The sequence below is a fragment of the Rhea pennata genome, chromosome 28 (genome assembly GCF_028389875.1).
Source record: "Rhea pennata isolate bPtePen1 chromosome 28, bPtePen1.pri, whole genome shotgun sequence".
Taxonomy (NCBI): Eukaryota; Metazoa; Chordata; class Aves; order Rheiformes; family Rheidae; genus Rhea; species Rhea pennata.
Window position 1 is genome coordinate 5,792,688 of NC_084690.1, and position 19,813 is coordinate 5,812,500.

The 19,813-nt window shown below is 43.6% G+C and overlaps 1 protein-coding gene and 2 long non-coding RNA genes across 9 annotated transcripts in view; 2 read left to right on the plus strand and 1 right to left on the minus strand.

The window, feature by feature from the left end:
• Window positions 1-13: 13 nt before the first annotated feature.
• LOC134152020 (uncharacterized) lies at window positions 14-3,335 on the plus strand. Its single transcript, XR_009960958.1, has 3 exons — window positions 14-288; window positions 963-1,115; window positions 2,804-3,335. It is a non-coding gene; the product is annotated as an uncharacterized LOC134152020 (long non-coding RNA).
• Window positions 1,122-19,813, minus strand: part of POLB (DNA polymerase beta) — an 18,721-nt gene continuing 29 nt past the window's right edge. Inside the window, exons 1-16 of one of the 3 annotated variants that reach the window (XM_062597039.1) lie at window positions 19,734-19,813; window positions 16,830-16,957; window positions 14,937-15,019; window positions 14,806-14,863; window positions 14,334-14,400; window positions 13,657-13,731; window positions 13,076-13,134; window positions 12,466-12,515; window positions 11,975-12,026; window positions 10,295-10,349; window positions 10,147-10,219; window positions 9,481-9,551; window positions 8,627-8,713; window positions 7,565-7,629; window positions 6,839-6,978; window positions 1,122-6,228 (exon numbers count right to left, since the gene is read on the minus strand). The exon at window positions 19,734-19,813 is cut by the window's right edge and continues 29 nt beyond it. In XM_062597039.1, the coding sequence (XP_062453023.1) occupies window positions 6,134-6,228; window positions 6,839-6,978; window positions 7,565-7,629; window positions 8,627-8,713; window positions 9,481-9,551; window positions 10,147-10,219; window positions 10,295-10,349; window positions 11,975-12,026; window positions 12,466-12,515; window positions 13,076-13,134; window positions 13,657-13,731; window positions 14,334-14,400; window positions 14,806-14,863; window positions 14,937-14,997 (1,008 nt within the window). In that variant the 5' untranslated portion in view covers window positions 14,998-15,019; window positions 16,830-16,957; window positions 19,734-19,813 and the 3' untranslated portion in view covers window positions 1,122-6,133. Of the gene's footprint in view, window positions 6,229-6,838; window positions 6,979-7,564; window positions 7,630-8,626; window positions 8,714-9,480; window positions 9,552-10,146; window positions 10,220-10,294; window positions 10,350-11,974; window positions 12,027-12,465; window positions 12,516-13,075; window positions 13,135-13,656; window positions 13,732-14,333; window positions 14,401-14,805; window positions 14,864-14,936; window positions 15,156-16,829; window positions 16,958-19,733 lie in introns of all 3 variants that reach the window. The other 2 variants (XM_062597040.1, XM_062597038.1) reach the window with 2 other exon arrangements.
• LOC134152019 (uncharacterized) lies at window positions 15,107-18,250 on the plus strand. Of its 5 annotated transcripts, none has more exons than XR_009960955.1 (3): window positions 15,109-16,323; window positions 16,882-17,289; window positions 17,689-18,250. It is a non-coding gene; the product is annotated as an uncharacterized LOC134152019 (long non-coding RNA). The 5 variants fall into 5 exon arrangements; XR_009960957.1 differs by having other exon boundaries at window positions 17,246-17,289; XR_009960956.1 differs by having other exon boundaries at window positions 15,109-15,976; window positions 16,066-17,289.

Below are 19,813 nucleotides of genomic sequence, written 5' to 3' on the forward strand. Positions count from 1 at the left end.
GCCGCGCGCCTCGGCAGGTGGCCTGAGGGGGCTGGCAGCGCCCCTGCTCTGAGGTCTCGCGAGCGGCAGGAGAAACGGCTGCCGCGCGGAAGCTCCTTTATCTTGACCGTAGCTGCTTCTCCTGGCGGCCCCCAGCCTGAGCAGGCCCGGGGGAGTGAGGAGGGTCTCTCTGCTGCGCAGCCTGCGAGCATCACTTCCAGGCAGGAGAAAGAGGAGCTAAGGCCTGAGGGCCAGCTCTAGATTCAACCACCTCCAGGCAGATGTAACAAGCTGCGCCTCAGACGGCAGGTGAGGTAACTAAATGCCCTACAGCAGGCCGAGGTGGATGACGCTGCTAGGCTCAAGCAGGGATAGTTGGCTCACACCAAGTTTGATATGTATAACTTGATGAATTGTCAGAATTTGCCTGCTGCTTGCTCTGCTCGTCGGAGAGCAAAGCATTTGGCAAGGGCTGATGGGGAAAAGGAAAAAAAAAGTGGAGGATTTGAATCTGCATCTGATCCTGCTCCTTCGTTAGCCCATTCAACTAAAATTTAACTAAGAGCAGCTCATCCGGTTTTCTTTTTCTTTTTTTTTTTTTAAAAAAAAACTTTACCGCCCTACCTCCTGCCTTACCTGCTTTTGAAATAAGTCCCTGCAAAGTGGGCAGAAAAAAAAAACACAGACAGTATCACTGACAAACCCAAAATGCTAGTTTGCACGTGTAAGATTATATATGCACAAACAGTACAGCATACACCCACCTCTACAGATTTTGAATGACCTGCACAGAGTGTATAGCAACTGCCTCCTGCTATTACCAGTTATTTTGTGCTCCAATGGGAGCAGGAGAAGGGAGGAACAAAACGCAAACCACACACAAAAAAACTACAAGGCAGCCAAGAACAGGGGCTAGTGGAGGGTGCAGGAAAGGCTACAGCATGCACTTAACATAGTTTTTGTTCTGTTTTTCTTCCTCCCAGAAGAGTTCAGTATGCACTGTGGGGAGAGACTGCAAGGTCAAATTTTCCTTAAAACATAAAGCACCCTTCTGTGCTACCAGTTGAGGATTATGACGGATGTGTAAATGTGTGCTGATTGTACTATATGCTGCCCAGAGAACATTTGTAGACATGGTAAGCTTCTGTTACAGCTTTTTAATGCTACTTGAATGACAGCCAAGAATCAAACAGGATTATACATACATGATGGAATTCTCACTTTGTTAATTCCTACTTATTATTGAAGAAAACACTGAATACATCATTTAAATATCTTTACTGTGAGGCACTGGAAGACTTCACATACTACCAAACCAACTTTCACCTTACATACCACTGCATGTATTAGTGATGAGGAACATTCACAGATAATGGATCAAAATTCCCCCTAGAAAATACAGAAGAAAATAAAGGGAAAAGATCACGTATCAATCTATAGTCTTCATTACTAAGAACAGTCCACAGTAATTATATAAGAACAAGTAAGAAGGTAATAGTAAGCTCAAGACAGATGAGGAAAAAATATATTACATCAGTGTTTGATGATTAATCAGGTTAAGTAGTTGGTTAATAAAGATGCAAACTCCTCTCTGCTCTCATAAAAGAGAGACAGTAGACCTAATCATTATCCAAAAGAGATGGTTGTAGCATTAGCATTAGTGAATTTGACGATGTAGAAAATAAGTCTTGAATATTAAAGTTATCTTGTTAAGCTTCCAAATCTGTAATGCATTTGCCTTACTCCCACATGGTATTCAAATAAAAAATAGTAATACGCACCATACTGATGCTCTATAATACATGAATTAAACTAGCTGATAATTTCAAGAAGTTAACCAATAAAAATCACTGTCTCAAAGACAAGTAATGCTATCTTGATGAGACACGCTCTCTAGTCCAAAATATTGGTTACCTTGCAAAGTGATTTAAGAGAAGTTATAGAATAATAGTTGTCAGGTTTACAGATAAAAAGGCTTACTGACTCTATTGGAACGATAGAAATGCATCAGTTACTCATACTGGACTTCTGAGTAATGGCAAGTTGAAAAAAATTTAGAACCCCACAACTGATAGTACTACAGCATATTTAGGAACAAAGAGCATGAATCACATGCTACAGGACAGGGGTCACATTAGCATGTGGCCATGATGAAAGGACTTAGAAGTAAAAACAGCTTAGCGTCAACCTCAGCACAGCATTGAGAGGTTTAACATAAAGAGAGTAAGGGAGATACAAATATTAACAGGAAATGACATTACTTCTTTATAAGGAATTCAGTACACTGCCAACCATAACAAATGTCTCAACCTGCTGTATGTATATTAAATAAGATGCAGACAACTAGAAACAGTACGAGAGAGCTAGCAGAGCAATTTGAAGTTGTGAGGGGTAGAATGCCTACAGCAATTCCAAAGTTCATTTTCTTAATCAATCTTCTCCTAGTTAACCAAAAGAGGAGCAACCTATCCATTATCAGTCTTCAGAGGCAGGATTGCTGCTTCTGGATTAAAATAGCTGTCTGACAAAAGCCTACATTAGATAGTTTTATATATTTAAGATAGGTGTATTTGAGAATAATTGTTAAAACGAGAGACATAACATTGTTCATCACCAGAATTTTTGGATGAAGTTTTGATGTCCCATCCCCTCTCCAAATTATTCCTCATGTCAAAAATGGAATCAGATCTTTGTCGATAATTGAGCTGTCTGCCTTTAAGTTTACAATTTATGCAGGTATGGAATTCTGAGTATTTGAACTAAATATCCAAAGAGGGAGAGAAGGGGGGAAAAAAATTAAAAAAGGTTGTTTTATTCTCTCTAGGTACAGAAGTTACGCCTGTTTGGAGCAAGTTACATCTATATCAAACCTTCTACCAATATCTATAGCTATATTGCTCCTCTTTGCATCAGAAGTCTATAGTCAGCCTGAAGAAGTTACCCCAGCTGAACAAAGGCTTGATAAAAGAATGTTTCAGAATCAAAATAATTATTTTAAGAAAGCAGGTATCAGATGCAAAACAGTAAAGGTAACATTTTAAGGAAAGGATGGAGGGATGCATCTTAAGGGAGGAAAAAAAAAAGTTAAGTATTTCAACCTAACAGGAGAAATACATCACAAGGGAGGATATCAAGCATATTTAGAGAGTGTACAATCTCCCATTAGGATTTTGTCCTCTTTATTCTACTCTCTCTAGAGAAACTTGCTGCCATTTCTCCTCTTCCAGTGATTGCATTATCTGGAACACTTGGCTATTTATTGCTCTCAGGCACCTCCTATGACACTCAATCAGAAGTACACATGCAGTGTGCTGTTCTGAGAGTTCCTTTACTTCATAAATAGCAGAAAGGTCCATCCTGACAAAAGCATGTGTTTAAGAATGTAAGCCTTACATTCTTACATACAATAATGCTCTTGTTTTAGACTACAAGAATGAGATCATTGCACAATTCTTGTAACAGTAATCTGGTGAATGTGCACAGGCACATTCTGATGAACGGAAAGAAACAGAATGCCTTCTGCTACTGCTTTCCTCAAGCAACACAAAACTCTCAGAAACTCTCAACACCTAAAAACAGTTATTTGCCCATTACACTATGCCACAAGCTGATTACACTAAGAGCTAAATACACAACATAGCACTACAAGCATTCATGCACCTGCTTACTGAGCTGCAGAAATGGATACATTAAGAAATAAAACACATTCTGAAGAACCTGAGCAAAGAATATGCAACCACATACTAATTAAAGGTGCCAAGAGATAATTATGCATTAAAAAAAGGAGGAAAAAAAAATCTCTGCACAAGCAGACTAAAGGTGTGTGTCCTTACAGTTTTAAAAGCTACAGCAGTAGTTCTTACAGCAAGTTTCAGTTGAAAAAATTATATATGGAAGACCTTAGCAGATACACTATTTGATAAAAAACACACAACAACTTTTAAAATGGTGAACTTACCAGGAAGGCTAGGGCAGTGGAAGCAGAAAATAATCCCTTGATATATCAAGATTAATTTTCACATGCATATAAGAGTTTCTGCATATCTACCCAAACCCATAATGGAAATTTAGCCAGTAAACAAGAACTACTTTCCAAGATGCTGCGTAAGTGTCCACACAGAGCATGAAAGCTTTCCTGGAAGAAATCACACTTCAGCATGCATGCTGATCTGTTTCTTACCCAGGAAAGCATGGAAACATTAGGATTTGCTCCAGATCTCTTAAAACATTTCAGTATGGTAGATGGGGCTGAATAGAGAAAGACAGACAGAAACAGGTTGGGGAAGAAGGTAATCAATCCATGGCCAGGGCATGTTGAAAAGTAGTTCTTCACAGGTACAGCAGCCAGAAGAAGTTTGTGGACAAGACACTGTGGCTGAAGACAGGACAGAAGGGCAGGTTATGTGCTACTTATTGCAGATCAAGAGGGAGAGCTGTCTTCATGCTTCGCACTGTGCTTCTGGGCGTTGCTGTGCACACCATTTCTGGACCAAGATGCATAAGCCACACAACTTAGAGAAGGACATGTCTGCTCCCAGCAAGGGCAAAGACATTGCTCAACATCCAGAAGTAACTCAGCGCTGTGACTTTGGCTTCAGTTTGTCTTGTTAACACCAGTCAGTGCAGAAGCACAATGATCATATCTGAGCACCTGTCAACCCCCCCCCTCAGATATTAAAAACACAAACCAAAAGAACAAGAAAGGATATGCCTTTTACTTCAGTTATTTGCATACTGTGCTACTAATTCAGGTATCCTTCTTGCAAGGGCCAACAAGAACAAGTAACGAAATACCAGCCTCTAAGACAGACAGAGCACCCAACTGCCCTACAGCCAACAAGTCCAAATGGTACACAGCAGCATGTCAAATAGGCTGTCCCAGTGTTAGAAGATTGTTCTCCCTTCTCCCTAGGCAAGCAGATTAATTTTTTTTTCTTTCAAAACCCTGAGGAATAATTCAGTAAACTCTAGATGCTTCAATCTTTATAGCAAAATCACCCTTAACTATTATCATATATTATGTGCATAATTATACTATGCTTAAGTTTCATAATGGAAACCACCACCCCAGGAGATTTCTCCATTACTAAATGTTTCTTAAACCAGTCATCACAATTCACAAATAATCATTTAAAAATCCCACTTCAAGACTGGAACATATTTTCTGGAGACATCTACCCTATTTCCTTTTCTTGTTTGCTCCAGGTATTTCAGATATCTAGTATAGTATCTTTATCTGCTCTTGAACCTGAAATTGTACAGAAACTTATTAGTTATGCCTGGCCTTTGTGTTATATTCATTCTGTAGTCACATTCTGTAGTCACTCAAAGGAGTAGTATTTCAATAGCACCAAAGATAATGATTTTGTATTTTGTAACATGCAACTTCAGCACTGGAATTTGAGACATTTGCTCTTGATGCTGTTGATGTCTCATGCACACATCTTAGATATTCTAATGTTTTTAAGCAGAAATAAAAACGTGCAAAGTCTGAGATTTAAGTGCTATAACAACAACATCCTATTAAAATCCTTTTAATTTCCTCGTATTTATATATGGGATGAACCAGTCTCAGGCGGAAACTTCAGAACTGTGTATGTTTAATTCTAAGTGCAACAGTACAGGGCAAGTACTAATTCACTGCCATTGCATAATCTGATCTATGATTATTCATGAAGGACCTGCTGCTGTGCACAGATGCTGTACATTATATACTCAAGCTATTTATGCTAGAAGTCTGCATTGGCAAGACTTTCATTTGAACATTCCAAGATGCTCTGCAGTCAAAAATGACAAATTGCATAATCATAAGAACAAACAAGAAAATCCCCATACATTTATTGACAAGACACTTTCTCCAAGGTGTCTGACTACCATACCCATTTACTGCATGTTTTTCTTGGAATCATGGTTCATTCAATTAAACAAAACAGTACAACAAGTGCTTTAACCTGCTTTAAAAGACTTTATAAGAGAAAGGTATCAAAATGAGATATTACAGGATTTAGTCTTCACTACCTGTTACTCTGGTGCCATAGACTTAAAGCACCAGTAATGTACTTTTTGAAATAGCGAGCAAGAAATTAATATGCACTTGATCTCTTCATGAAAAGCTATGAAAACGTCTCACTATGTCACAAACCCAGACAAGCAGCTATTCATTCCGATCCTCTGGCTCTCGGTACTTCCACTGAATGTAGTCAAAGATGTCTTTTTCACATTCTACTGGTAGAGCCTCCCCAGCAACTCCTGCAAGCATATTACAGATTGGAAAGGTACTGCCCTGAACTGCCAAATGCATTGCAAGATTAAGACAAACTGCTGTAAACCAAACAGATTTGCACAGAAACCCCAGGCATTCTCACAGTCAGAAAGGTGTTTAGCTATTAACTCCCACTCAGCCAAAAGAGACAAGTTATCCAATTATCTTTAGGGGTACATGCTTATGTACCCCCCCCAAAAAAAAAAAAAAAAAAGAGAGAGAATATGCATATAATGCATATATATGATCAGCCCACTCACTCTGCAAAAGATTACAACTGAAGGACATCACAAATCTTGTTGAAAGAGTGCAAAACCAAGTATGTGCTATGCACAACATTCAAAGACCCAGTCTTTATGGGTAATAAAACTCTAAAATAGATGAGCTGGGCCAAAGAGGTGACTTCATGCTGCCTTTACATAAGTTGCCTCTCTCCGCTACAGTGGCATCCAATTTCAGAAGGAACACAGTGAAAAAAATTTAGTAAACTACAGTATCGTCCAAAGCATTTCCAATATACCAAGAAAAGAGTTTAAAGAGACAATCACACAGAGCATGTAAGTAGAAAGAACATGCTGCATAAAGGCCTGAACTGACCTGTGATGCCCAGGGGACGGATTGTGTACTCGTTGATTGTGAAACCCATTTCCAGAGCATGAGTTCTCATATTCTTATTGAATATATCACTGCCTGTGAAATATAGTACACCACAGTAATACTGATCTTTCGGAATGAGCCTGGAATAAGAATGAAAGTATGGAATTAGGAAAATATGAAGTTACAAACCATTTAGGATTCAGAAATTCTTCTATATTTACTGCCTACTTAACTGCACATATTCTGTTTTTTTTTTTTTTTTTTTTTTTTTTTTTTTTTTTTTTAACACTTCATTTTCAAAGAAGCCTGATGCAAGAATGAAACACGTATCAAAGAAAGGTACAGCACAACTGCCCCAGCCTATAAATTGTTGGTGTACAACCACTGCATGTTTATGATGCTGGCATTCCTGTTAAAAACTATCATCAAAGCAGCATGATAAAGTGGTTGCAATTCAGAAAATGGATATGAAGGAACCTGTTTTGCATTCATGAGTCAAAATACAGCATTCTTGCTAGTAACCTGATGTAAAGACTGGCAGCTGTTCAGTGCCTTCCATACTGCATGAAGAAAGTAGACTACTAATTGTCATACTCTCTGTAGGAAAACAGAGGCGAGAACTTACAACATCAAACAAAAGCCTATGATGTACCAGTGAGACAAAATTTTCTCCCCCCTGCCGCCCCTTCTTCTTTTTTTTTTTTTTTTTTTTAAATAAAGGTTTACCGGATATCAATTCTCCTATGTGGATAGGCTGCTCCATCTTCTTTATTTGGCAGCTGACATACACCCTGTGAGAAAGCAAGAAATTCAAAATAAAACAAAATTTCAGTCCCATAGGGTTTGAATAATTCTCAGTCCCTGCCCCAAGCAACCTTTTGAAATGCATATCTCCAAAAGAATGCAGTTCTGAGTTGATCATCAGTCATCCTGGAGAGACAAGGTAAATCCCTACTGAACTGATTACTTAAATAGATTAATAAAACAGCCAGATATCAAATAGTATTGTGTATCACTGTTTTATATTGCTAAGAGGACTATAGTTCAACTTGGTCTATAACTACTTAAATTGGTATTAGAGCAGGAAGGACCACAAGACTCTTATTTTTCATTCCTCTTCCTTAATTATCAGGCTCTTCTCTACGCACAGATGTAAATCACAACAGCTTACGGAAAACAGAAACAAAGCTTGAGCCTATAGAAGTGAAAAAAAGAAAATTTGAGAATTTTTCTAGCACTTTTCACTTCAAACTGACTTGCAATCCCTCTATAATTAACTTTAGTTGTTTTTTGTTTTATATATCTAGTCTGTAATCACTTAAAACGATAATGCAGTAAGTGGGGAAAACAACGAGCTATGATGAATAATAAGACACAAGTAAGGAGAAAAATATATTATGTATTAGATGAAAAGTAAAGATACACCTGAAATCAGAGACTGTTTCAAGATCTTTAAGACAGATTAATAAAAATGATATGTAAGGCTGAAGGTGTGACATAGCCTTCAGGGGAAACCATTAGGCAAAACAGAGATAGAGTCAACATAGTTACAAAGATTATTTCAATGAGATTCAGAACTCAGCTGAACAGCAACAGCTACATAAATACCTGTAGACTTTATAACCCTGAAGCCTTTACAAGAGAGATTCCCTAAGCAATAACTACCAAAATTTTATTAGGAGAAAAAAAAGTCACAACTCAGTCTTTAAAGAACATTTTACACGCACACCCTAGCTTCTGTTTTGAGACATAACCCCATCACATCCCTGACATCCCAAAAATCCTTACCATGAATTTTGTGTCACCTTTAGACAGCACATCTGTGACAAAGCTGATTTCTTCTAGTTGTTCTACAACTTGATGCAAGAGTTTTGACTAGGAATAGCAACAACAACAACAAAAAAAAAACACAACAAAAAATGATACTTTACAAATAAGAATCTTACTTGTTTACCAAACAATGGCTCACATAAATAGAAGTGCATCACTGTAGCAGTTTGTTTGTAAAGTCTGGCCAAGGGACAGACTTCAGTAAGATCAAAGTGTGTGTGTGTGTGTATATGTAGGGGGAAAGCTAAAAAATGGCAATTGCAAAACCATAAGAAAGTTTTCCACTGAAATCTATTAGATAAAAAAGAAAAAAAAAAACACACACACAACTGTTGCCCAGTTTGAATTTCCAAAGCAATGAATCTATAAACACACACACAAAACATCATTAAGATTACCCCAGAGTTAGCCCAGATGTATTACATCCACAGTAGGATATTTGCTTCTCCAAAAGATTGTGGCTATATAAAAAGAGATGCTTCCTCTGCCTTCAATCAGTGCTTTATGGTAGTGTTACAACTGAGGCCATAAAAGTACACAAATTTGGAGGGGTTGGGGGAAGGAGCAAAGAAAATGGAGGAAAGGATAAGCATACTAAATAGTTCTGCAAAAAAGATCATAATATACAGATACGAGAAATGACTGTAACTCCTCAAAATGACTGTATCGCTCAAAGAGAGTAGTTTACTATTACAACAACAACGAGACTCAAGACATTGCCATACGAGTCTAAAACAGCACGTTCTCTGTATTTAAATATGCCCTTCTGGAAGTAATGTAGAGTACTAATTCATCATAACAGATTAACATACCTGTTTGGATGACTCAGATGTGAAACTTGGATGGGTTAGGAGAACATCCATATCCCCACTTGACTCTGCACCTAGGAAAGTAAGAAGCAAGAAAGTCCCTCTGTAAACTGTACTATCCATTTTAACAAGACCAGTTACAGTTAAGCTTTATGCCTGAACTCTGACACTCATCCTTGACAGAAACTATACCAACTTTGATGGACATTCACTTAACTATTCTTGTAAACATGCTTTTAAAGTAGAAAGTAGTCAGTGACCATCCAAGACATTTCTGGAAAATAGATCGTGAAGAAAAAACAGCTTTTGCTTAAAAACAACACAAAAAAAACAAAAACCATCAAGAAGAATTAGTATCACCCTACATCTCAGCAAACACACCAGAACTTTGTGCTATACTCTACAGTAATGAAGTACAGATGCTGTTAACCTAAAACAAAGCAAACCATTCATACTTTATATACACTACTGCCAGGAGGGGCAGACTTGCTTCAGACTTGCACAGCTGTTTCATCACTGAACTGATCAGCCAAGTTAATGCTAAAACAAAAAACAAGGGTCCAACATCAACTCTGTCTTGAGAGCAACATATATTAAAGTTATATGCACATCAGTAAAAAAATGGCATCTTATTAGCCTAAAACACACACAAGTTCACATGGCACCAACCTCGTCTAAAACTGCCACATACGGTAGCAATATAATTTGGATCCAGCTTCTTTACTTCTTTCAGCACAATTTCCTACAGAAAGAAAAAAGATGAAATGTCAGTTACCCATTTACCCTCACTGCCTCATGTCCTTGACAAAGACTTTACCTGCATTTGCAGCATTTCTTTCCTTGGGATTCTTTTCTCAAAATCTTCAAAATATCTGTATACGTAAGTATAAAAATGTCTGAGGGAAAGGCAATAGTAGCATCTTAAAATTTCAGTCAAATGCATATCAGATAAACAATACAAATTATATTACTGTCATGTCACAAAGTTCCTCTTTCTTCTCACATACAGCTTAGAACACAACATCTTGCAAAGTGAGGGCCAACTTGCAACTGAAGAACTTAGAAGATGGCTTCTTTGCAAATTTTTCCCCTGTACCTGAAGGGCTGCTATGAGGTGGGAGTAATACTACCATATGACTAACCGGTATGCATTTACATAGCTCTCCAAAAACACAAAACTCAGTCCATCAATAATAAACAGGAAAACATCACTCACCCTTCGTAAGAGATGACCTACATTATCAAAATCTAAACGGAAGCTCAGAAGCCAAAGACAGAGCTCCTGAAACATCTACACACAGCTGTAGAAAACAGACTGCCAGCATGCTGCATGACTTTGGAGGAAGAAAGGCCAGCTGAAACAATCGTGTACCACCTGCCTGACCAGCAAATGCACTCTTCACATCTCCACACCAGAACCATTGACAGAAAGCACCGTCAGCAACACTGCAGCCTGGGAGCACTATGTATCCACTGACAGTCATGATCCAGCAAGTACAATTTCAAGCTCTGCAGACAAAGGTTCTGGACAAGTTAACTGCCTTTTTTTTTTTTTTTTTTTTCCTTCCTTCCCTCCCAGGCAAGTTCCAGTGGAGCTAGGGACAGAAAACCCACATAGCACTGAAGTCATTCTTACAGTTTCGCACTTATTAATGGCTCTAGAACAAGACTTGAGTACAATTCCAGAAGACCACTAAAGGGCATTGCATTCATTAATGTGTAGGATTCCTGGATGGATCAGCTGGGTTATCTCATACTTGCTTAACAGTGAAAAGTTGTCTTTAAATATTACATGTGTATAAAGAGAGATGTACACCAGGAAGGGGGCTCAGATAAAGAGCACAAAGACGACTATCATCGCACAGCCCTTCTTATTCACTGGTGGGCAGTTTGTCCAGGTCACACATTCCTAATCTCTGCCACTGATGCAAAAATACTAGAGCTGGCCCCATGCAGAACCAACCAGACATAAGTGTTTAGTCAATTCACTTGCAGCTTCCTGCTAACACAACTATAGTTCTTCCAGGAGCAGCACAGTGGAGCAGCCACTTGGCAAGCAACATTCAAACTAGTAAGTACTGAGAGAAAAGCACACGCTCTGCATGGCTTTCGCAAGTTCAGACATTAAAAAGGGTTTACCTTGCACAAAGCATGACAAAAATGCCTCAGGGCACTTCTATAGCACTGTGCTGAGATAGAAGGCCCTTTCATAAACAGACTGCCAACATAACCTTGCTAAAGTGATTCTCTATGAGCCAACTGAAAAGCCATTTGGAAATAATTCCCTTCTAGTTGGAGAATAAGCCTGTGAATTTCAATGCCAATAAACCAAAAGATCTGAACTGCTGAAAAGCATGCAGACAGAGCCTTATTTGGCCTCTCTAACCTTGCATCACATCCTAGTGTCAAAAAGAGCCATTAGAAAAGCCGAAAACTTCCACCCAAGAACAACCAACCCCTCCCCCCTCCCCCCCCCCCCAAAAAAAAAAAAACTTACTTCAACCCAATTCGCTGATGATGGGTCAGCTTGTGTTCATTTTTTCTTAGATCTAGAATAATAAAAGTTATTTAAGGCCCAGAATTTGTCTGGTAACATTCCTACTACACAAAGATGATGCAAGTGAAGAACACTGAACTAAATAGTTACCTCACACACAAACAAAGACATTTTAAATGGCAGCCTGGTCAACAGCTGACAGTGTAAGTCAAAACACATACAGCATTGTCTGATAAAGTCCAACTTCAACAGACCATTCATCAATGTGGAAAAATCTATGTTATTTTCTGTACAGTCTGTAAGAATCTTACTCTAGAAGGTATAATGCATTTACTCAGTGCACTAACTTTATTTTTTTTAAGATACTTTCAACAAAAACTCTGCATAAAAGCTATCACAGTACCACTGTGAGACAAGCAGTTAGAAAGAAGCAGTGTTACTGGAGATAAATTGAGGACTCAAAGTCAGCGCAACATATGACATATACTTACCTTCTAAAGTCTTAATTCCTTCCTCTACAAACTTCCTAGCAGCAGCAGGACTGCAGAGAGAGCAGGCAACTTGCAATCAGAAACAGCAAGAATCTCGTAACACTGAACAGAACATTAGACCTCTAGGTTCTTCAAGACCAAGACTAAAGTCACTTCTGATGCTTGCCTTCCACTTGGCACATGCATTTAGTTTGTACTTTCAGGCAGCAGAGGTGGGTATCCAAAGCTTGGTCTGTACATTTTTAGTACCAATACAACTATATAGTGACATACAATCATTTAAAGAAAAAAGAAAAAATATGCTCACCAAATAGGGAATATTGCTTTAGATAACAATACTAGGATCTAATCAGATGTATGACAAGGACTACTTTAAACATAATCAGTCTTTAAACCAACTCATGGCCACAGCAACAAAACATTTTTAAACCAGTTCTTAAGAAACGAGGCTTCAGCTTGCAACCTACGGTACAGCAAAGCAGTCTAAACTCCAGTTTGGCCAGAGAGTTTGTCATTAGCACAATACTTCAGTGAATGGTTGCAACCCCCCCACCCCACGCAGGGGCAAAGAGCAAGCAAACAGGATACAGGAGAGCAAAGAAAGTTTTACCCAATGCCAGTAACTCGGGTCAGGAAGTTGATAGATGCACTTGTATCATCTTGACGAATCTGGAGAAAGGAAACAACACAAACCAAACCCTTCGGTACTTCACTCGCAATAAAGATAAAAATCTTGAGAAGATAATACTGCCTACTCAGCTTCTGCTTTGGAGGCTTACTACAAATCAAAGCAACATGGGACCAAGAGTAGTAGTGTACATCACAGCAATGTCATATGTACCAATCCTGAAAACCAACTGCCCTAACTATTTATGCAAATGTAAGCAGCATGTTTAAAACTCAAAACACCAGTTTTCCAGATCCATATTTCCAGTTCTCAGAGAAGACATTTACATGCTTATGATATTATCCAAAATATTTTCAGAAATAAGTAGTTTTGAGGCATCAGCTGAGTTTCCTGTTCCCCAGTCTCTACTCCTCACAGATTCCCTATTCATCACTCTCAGTCAGACTTGACATCAGTCTCTCCAAAGACAACCACAGAAGTTTCGCACAAGGTAAACAGACTACTTTGCAAAGTACAAAGAAAAGTAACTACTGAGAAGTAGAGTGCACAGGAAAACAGCCCACCTTTTCCAGCTTGCGTAGTTTTCCAGTGGATAAGAACTCATCTATTTTTTCAGCTATTTTAGCACCTACTCCATCCTAAATATTGGAAGAAGAGGGTGGGGAGAACAAGTTAACTTCCAGATCATTTACAGCCACTGTATCTGGGAAAAAAAAAACAAACGCCTCAGAACTACAACACAAAATTTAGAGCCCAGTATAGAGTCCATGACAAAGTATCAAACAATGAAGCACTGCCAGTACTTGAGGATAAGGTGCAAGCCACATCAAACATCATAAATCAAGTGCTGTATTGAAAGTTTCCTGAAAACAGTTGTTTGAAGCCATGCTTTGACTCTTACAACTAACGTCCCAAAAGTTAGCAGGGCAGTAAGGGAGTAAAGGGGCAGTTTTCCTCAACAGCAGCCTTTTTACAAGTAGGGCTCCAGGCAGATAGATCAGGTACATTTAGTTCCACCTACAAAACCCCCACAGTGCTCCCTCTGCAGCCAACTCTACCTCCACCCCAGAGCCATGACCCCATCACCTGAGAAGGGCAGAGTGGCAGAGCTGTCACAGGCATGGCTGGTCCCATACTGCCCCTATCACTTTCAGGGGCCCTGGCACCACCTGGTATCACATCCCCTGCACTGCAGAGCTTCTACCAACCTGAGAACCTCCACCATGCTAAAGGCACTTACCAGCTTCTTGGCCTCAGCTCCACTCTGGATCTTGCTGGGATACCGGGAAATCACAGAGGCTGCTTTTCTGTGGAACAGCACCAGTCAGTGAGCAAACCAGGCCACAGTAGTGCCACCTCTGTGTGCAGCTCACATGACAGTGAAGCACAGGGGAGTGCACCAAGACCCCGGAACAGGTGGCAGGCAGTGGGCATGGGGGAGAAGAGCAGACAGGTGAGCAGCAGGGGGGGGGGAGGAAGGGAACGTCCCAGGCCCCCGGGACAGACAAACAGCGAGTGTGTGTGTGTGGGGGGGAGAGTGTCTCAGGCCCCCAGCGGGGGATTGGGGAGAGAGCGTTCCAGTTATCTACAACATCGGGACTGGTGAGCGGCCGGTGGGGAGTGGTGGGAGAGCGTCCCGGGCCCCCGTGACGGGCGGGCAGCCGGCGGGGAAAGCACAGAGAGCATCGGGCCCCCGGGATGGGCGACAATACCTGTACGCGTTGTACTTGTGAATAGCGCGGTTCACGTTCCGCTCGTAGTTCGCCAGCTCTAAGAGGGAAAGCACCATTAGAGCAGCCGAACGGCGCCACAGTCCGTCCGTCCCGCCCTGGCCATCACCTACCCGTGAGGAAGTCCGTGATGCCCTCATTGGGGCTCTCCTGCGGGGCCTTCCGCTTACTCATCCCGGACACCCACGAAACCAGCCTCGGCAAACAACAGTGGCGAGTGAACGGCAGACCGGATATCACAACTCAGCGCTTCCGTCCCTGACGTCATCACGGCTGGGCCGCCCTCTAGGCGCATGCGCGGCAGGCAGAGCGCAGCAGGTGACGTCGGAGGACTGCGGGTCGCGGTTGGCCGCGTACGTAAAGCATGCGAGAGGTGAACGTGCGTGTGCACGGCAGCCCGCCGCGATCATCGGAGCCTCGTGTTTCCCCGGACTGCTGCTGCGACCAGCCGCGCTCCCCGCCCCTTTTTGGTGTTCACTGATCGGCTGCCTAGCCAGTCTCCGCCTCTAGCTGCTGCGCCCTGCTTCGAGAACGGTTCGTGCCCATGTGTCCGGGGCCGTGTGTGAGCAGCGGGAAGGAGCAACTCCGTCACTGCGGCTGCGCTATCCGTGCGGAGAAAACTGCTGATCGCCTCCCCTGACCACAAGGAAATATTTGGGGGGGGGGGCGGAAAACGACGACTCGCGCATGCGCACAGCAGCACCGCCGTCCCGGCTGCCCGAGCTGCCCTCGCCGGACTGGGGGTTGGGGCGTGGGAACAGGGTTCCGCGGCGCCTATTGTACTGCACGGGGGGAGGGGAATGCGCGTGCACATTGCTTTGCAGCTCCCAATGCTGTTCTGTCGAAGGAGCAGTACTGCAGCCAAATAGGGGGTGGGTATGCGCAGTGCGCTCTGCCGTGCTCATTGTTGCCAGCGCGTGTTGATTATGCAGTACTGCAGGAAACAGGGAACCTTTTCCGAGTTGGAATTAGTAGGTGGCCCATCTGCCTGTGTCACATTCAGTGAAGTGTTATTTGGAGAATGAAAGCAGCATTTGTATCTAGACAGAAATCCAGAATTGGGAGTGTGGTGCAGCCAATAGTATTTGGCTGCCCGATCTCAGGCCCCGCAGATGTGCTACTTGGCACCAGCATCTCTCCAGCTCACAGTCAGGTAAGGCATAGACAGGGTATCAGCGGTTTCAGAACACTGAGCAGGCTCACCATTTATATGAACAGTTTTACTCTGCCTTTAAATTAAAGGGTAAGCGGAATGCCTGATCTACTGAGCTACATCAGGCGGCAGGCTGTCTACCACTTGGTCCCTGCTGTCTCATGTGAAGCCAGGGAGCCTCACAGAGCCCCACGCCCTGCTACAACGTCCAGGAGAGCACAGATGCTGGCTCAGAGGTGGAACTGCTGGATAGGTCTCCCCCAGCCATCACTCACTTGACCAGCTGATGGGGTAAAGACAAGCAAAGCTGTCCCCATTCGAAATAGGAGCATGCCACGTCATGTACGGTAAGTGGATGACCTGTTTTCCCCAGATGGGTCAGAGCCAGGTTGGTGACGGTCATCCAGACTGCCACCACGCCCAAATTTTAAAGGATCGCACTGGGCCAATGGCTTGAAGGGTGACTGTGAATCTTTTCTGGAAGCCAACTGGGCCCTCCCTTTACTGACAAAGATTGAAAGGATACTATGATAGGACAGAGGCAACTACTAGTTGCCACCGTTACACCTGGGATGGCTAAGCAGTCAGCTTGCCCAGTAGGGGTATCTGGTGGGACCACAAGGAGGTGGGACAGGTGGTTCAATGCCAGTTAGTAACTAAGAGAATCACAATTATTCCCATTATTAGATAGCCAGGCACATCTGTGCCATCTTCTGTGAAATCTTATTTTTATCCTGCTTCAGTATACTTTCTCAAACCCTTGCATGCACATACTTAACTGACAATTCTCTCGGTCTTTACAATGGAAAAGTGACAGCACTTGATGTGCCTATCTCTCTTTCAAATCTATTACCTTTTTGATACAGCTCCCAGATTCCTCTTACATTTGGATGCTTGCCTTACAGGTGATGACGAAAATGAACAGCTGGATCACTAGGTCTAGCTGTTTCTCTTCAAGATGTCCCCTCTCGGGGGATTACCCTGCCAAACAAACCGAAAAGACTGATGAGGCCAGGAGGGTATCAGGTTTTAGATGCAACTTCTCCAAGGTTTTCAGCATGACCAGCATAAGTGCTTCTCCTCGCATTACTCAAAGCTACGCTTATCTATTACTTAGCACTAAACTAGTTCTACTTTAGGAGGGGATTGTTGTTTGTTTAAACTTTGCATAGAGTCCATAACTTTCTACGCATCCTCTCTAGTCCCTTCTGCTTTCACAACACTTTTGGTAAGGAAAAGTCATAATTAATAGCATCTGTTCTCCCACAGGCTGGAGTAAGAAGTTTCTCCCGTTCTGAGGAAGTGCCTGAAAGGTATGCTCTTTTCTGTGGCATTACTGGGGCTTCCCATAGCCCATCAGTGTTCTCTTAGGCTTTTCCTGAGCGATTTATTTTATTAGGTTATTCCTTAGCCTGCCATTTTATGTTAATGTTCTCCTTAAGCATTGTGCACAGCAGTTATCCCAGACCAGCCACATCTTGCACATACAGAGGGTTCTGAGAGGTGGCTCAGAAGAAAAGAGCAAAAAATTGGTTTGCCATCTGTGTCTCCACCTGTCAACATTCTTCAGTCTGCACCTGATGGTGGGGGAGGCCTAAGGGTGTCTGGGAGCGTCTTTTTTCTATCCATCCGCTCGCTTGCCTGGACACACTTCTTAAGGGAAGAACTTGGGGCTGTGCTAATCGTACCTGACTAGAGTTTTCCTTCAGCAGGTTTGCTCCAGAGGGTTCAAGCTTCTGGTGACTCACCAGCGCTCTGGGGCATGCCTACCACAACAGGAGTTGACCTTCTGCCACCCCACTCTGGGGCCCGCCTGCAGCCCCGCTTGTCCAGGCTGCATCTGCAGAGACAAGCGTATGCTCTGGCCTGCGCTGGGCAGGAACCAGGGCCTTAAAGGCAACACACAGCAAAGGGAAACGCACGCCCACGCTCCGGCACACATGGTGCCGCGCAGATGCTGCCCAGCGCTCCTGGCAGGGCCGAGCCAGGCCCCAGTCCCCGCCACCCCAAGCCCCGCACTACTGGCCTCCGCAGAAGATGGCAGCCCAACATGTGCAGCCACTTGAAAGAACACGCTCACCTCATGGGCACCCCCAGATCCTCCACCTCATGTGGCCTCGGCCCTCACCCACCACCACGGGAAGGCTGTGTCCCTGCTTGCCACCATGATGCTCACTGGCAGTGCACATGCATAAGGGGAAGCATGCTGGCATCCAGCTCCATGCCAGATTTGCTCCCAGGTGGTGTTTCTGTACAGTAAAACACTAAACAGTTGCTCTATTCTTTGCACTCATGTCTGTGGTTCCAACTACTGTCTTTCCTGAAGATGATGCCAGGGAAGGAGGTTAGATGTGTCTGGGGCTAGGAGCTTGTCCCCAAGTTCCTTGTACTTTGGAGTGCTTGCAGTTCCCAGGGAACTCAGTACTGTGGGGAATTGCCCTTGCACTGCCCAGGCTCTTGGGGGTGACTGCCATCATTGTGGGGGCAGCCAGGGCCCCTCCAGGGCTGTGTGAGGTGCCCAGACTGATTGTGGATTTGCTTTAAACACTCCACAACATCCTTTGTGTGTCTAAGGCCAGGGTCTGCCTGGAGTTGGGAGACAGTGTTTCCATGGGGTGGGGGGAGCCTGCAGGCACTGTCCTGTCAGCTGCATCAAACTCTGTGACATGCCTTATGGCCCTGTTAGTGTGTGCTGAGGCCCTTTGTATTTTTGTTTGCCCCAGAGCTCTGTTTGTCCTCTGATGTCCTTAGGACTCCTCAATTCACATTTTATGTTGCCCCCAAGCCACCCGAGTGGCTTTTGATGTGCCCTGGGGCCCTGAGTTTGCTTTGCAGCATGCCACGGTGTTCTCTGTTTAGCGTTCTCCTCTGTCCCAGAGTGTTCTGAGTGTCCCATGGCTCTCCTGTTGCCTTTTGCTGCCCCCAGAGTTGTTCTGTTTCCTCTTTCATCACCTTTTTTTTTTCTTTTAAACCCTTTTGTTGCACCCACAGTTCTTGATTCGTTCTCTTGTCCTCTGAATCCTTCCTTTTCCTCTCTGTGCACCCCAGGGCTCTCCCTTGAGCTTTCAGGAAGCTGCTCTCAAGAGCGAGGACACCTCTGCTGTCCTGGCAGTCCCAGCTGTCCCTGATGGGCTTCAGCTGTTGGCCCTGGGGTTGGGACAAGTGCCAGGTGGGGACTGTTGGGTTGATTGTGAGCGCAGGAAACAGGTGTGCACTGGCACCAGGGTCTGCATTTGGGAAAAGCTCATATTAGAGTCAGTCCAGCACAATAGAGCTGCTGCCAAGCACTGCCTGCTGGAACTGGAACAGTGATTGCACCTCAGGAGGTGAGTGGGGCTAGAGGGGATCCAGGCTGTGGGTCCTGCATGTGCTGGGGGTCTTAGTGAATGGACGTAGCCTGAACAACACGGCACAACCGAGGTGCACCGGCCTGGGGAAAACTGCATTGAGGCTGGGGATGGCCTTGTATCGGGGCAGTGGGGGCTGAGGACCTGGTGGAGAAGAGCAGTGCACCAGGGCCATTGGGGGCGGGGGGAAGGCGGTGCGCTGGGGCTGGAGGGATGAAAATGAAGGGGCTGCACCAGGGCTGGGGGGGGTGGGAAGGGGTTTCGCCAGGGCTGTGGTGGGGTTTAGTGCGTGGTCGGATTAGCGTGGGAGAGTCCGGGGTCAGATCGCGACCATGTCGGGGAGAGGCAGGAGGGTACTGGGGGAAGCCCTGGGGAGGGTCATGCAGGGTAGGGCCAATGTTGGAACTGACCTGGGCCCGGTGGCGGGGAACCTCGGGCCGCTGCTGGGGATTGCGGGGCCGCGGTCCGGGCTGTGCACCGGCTTCTCGGT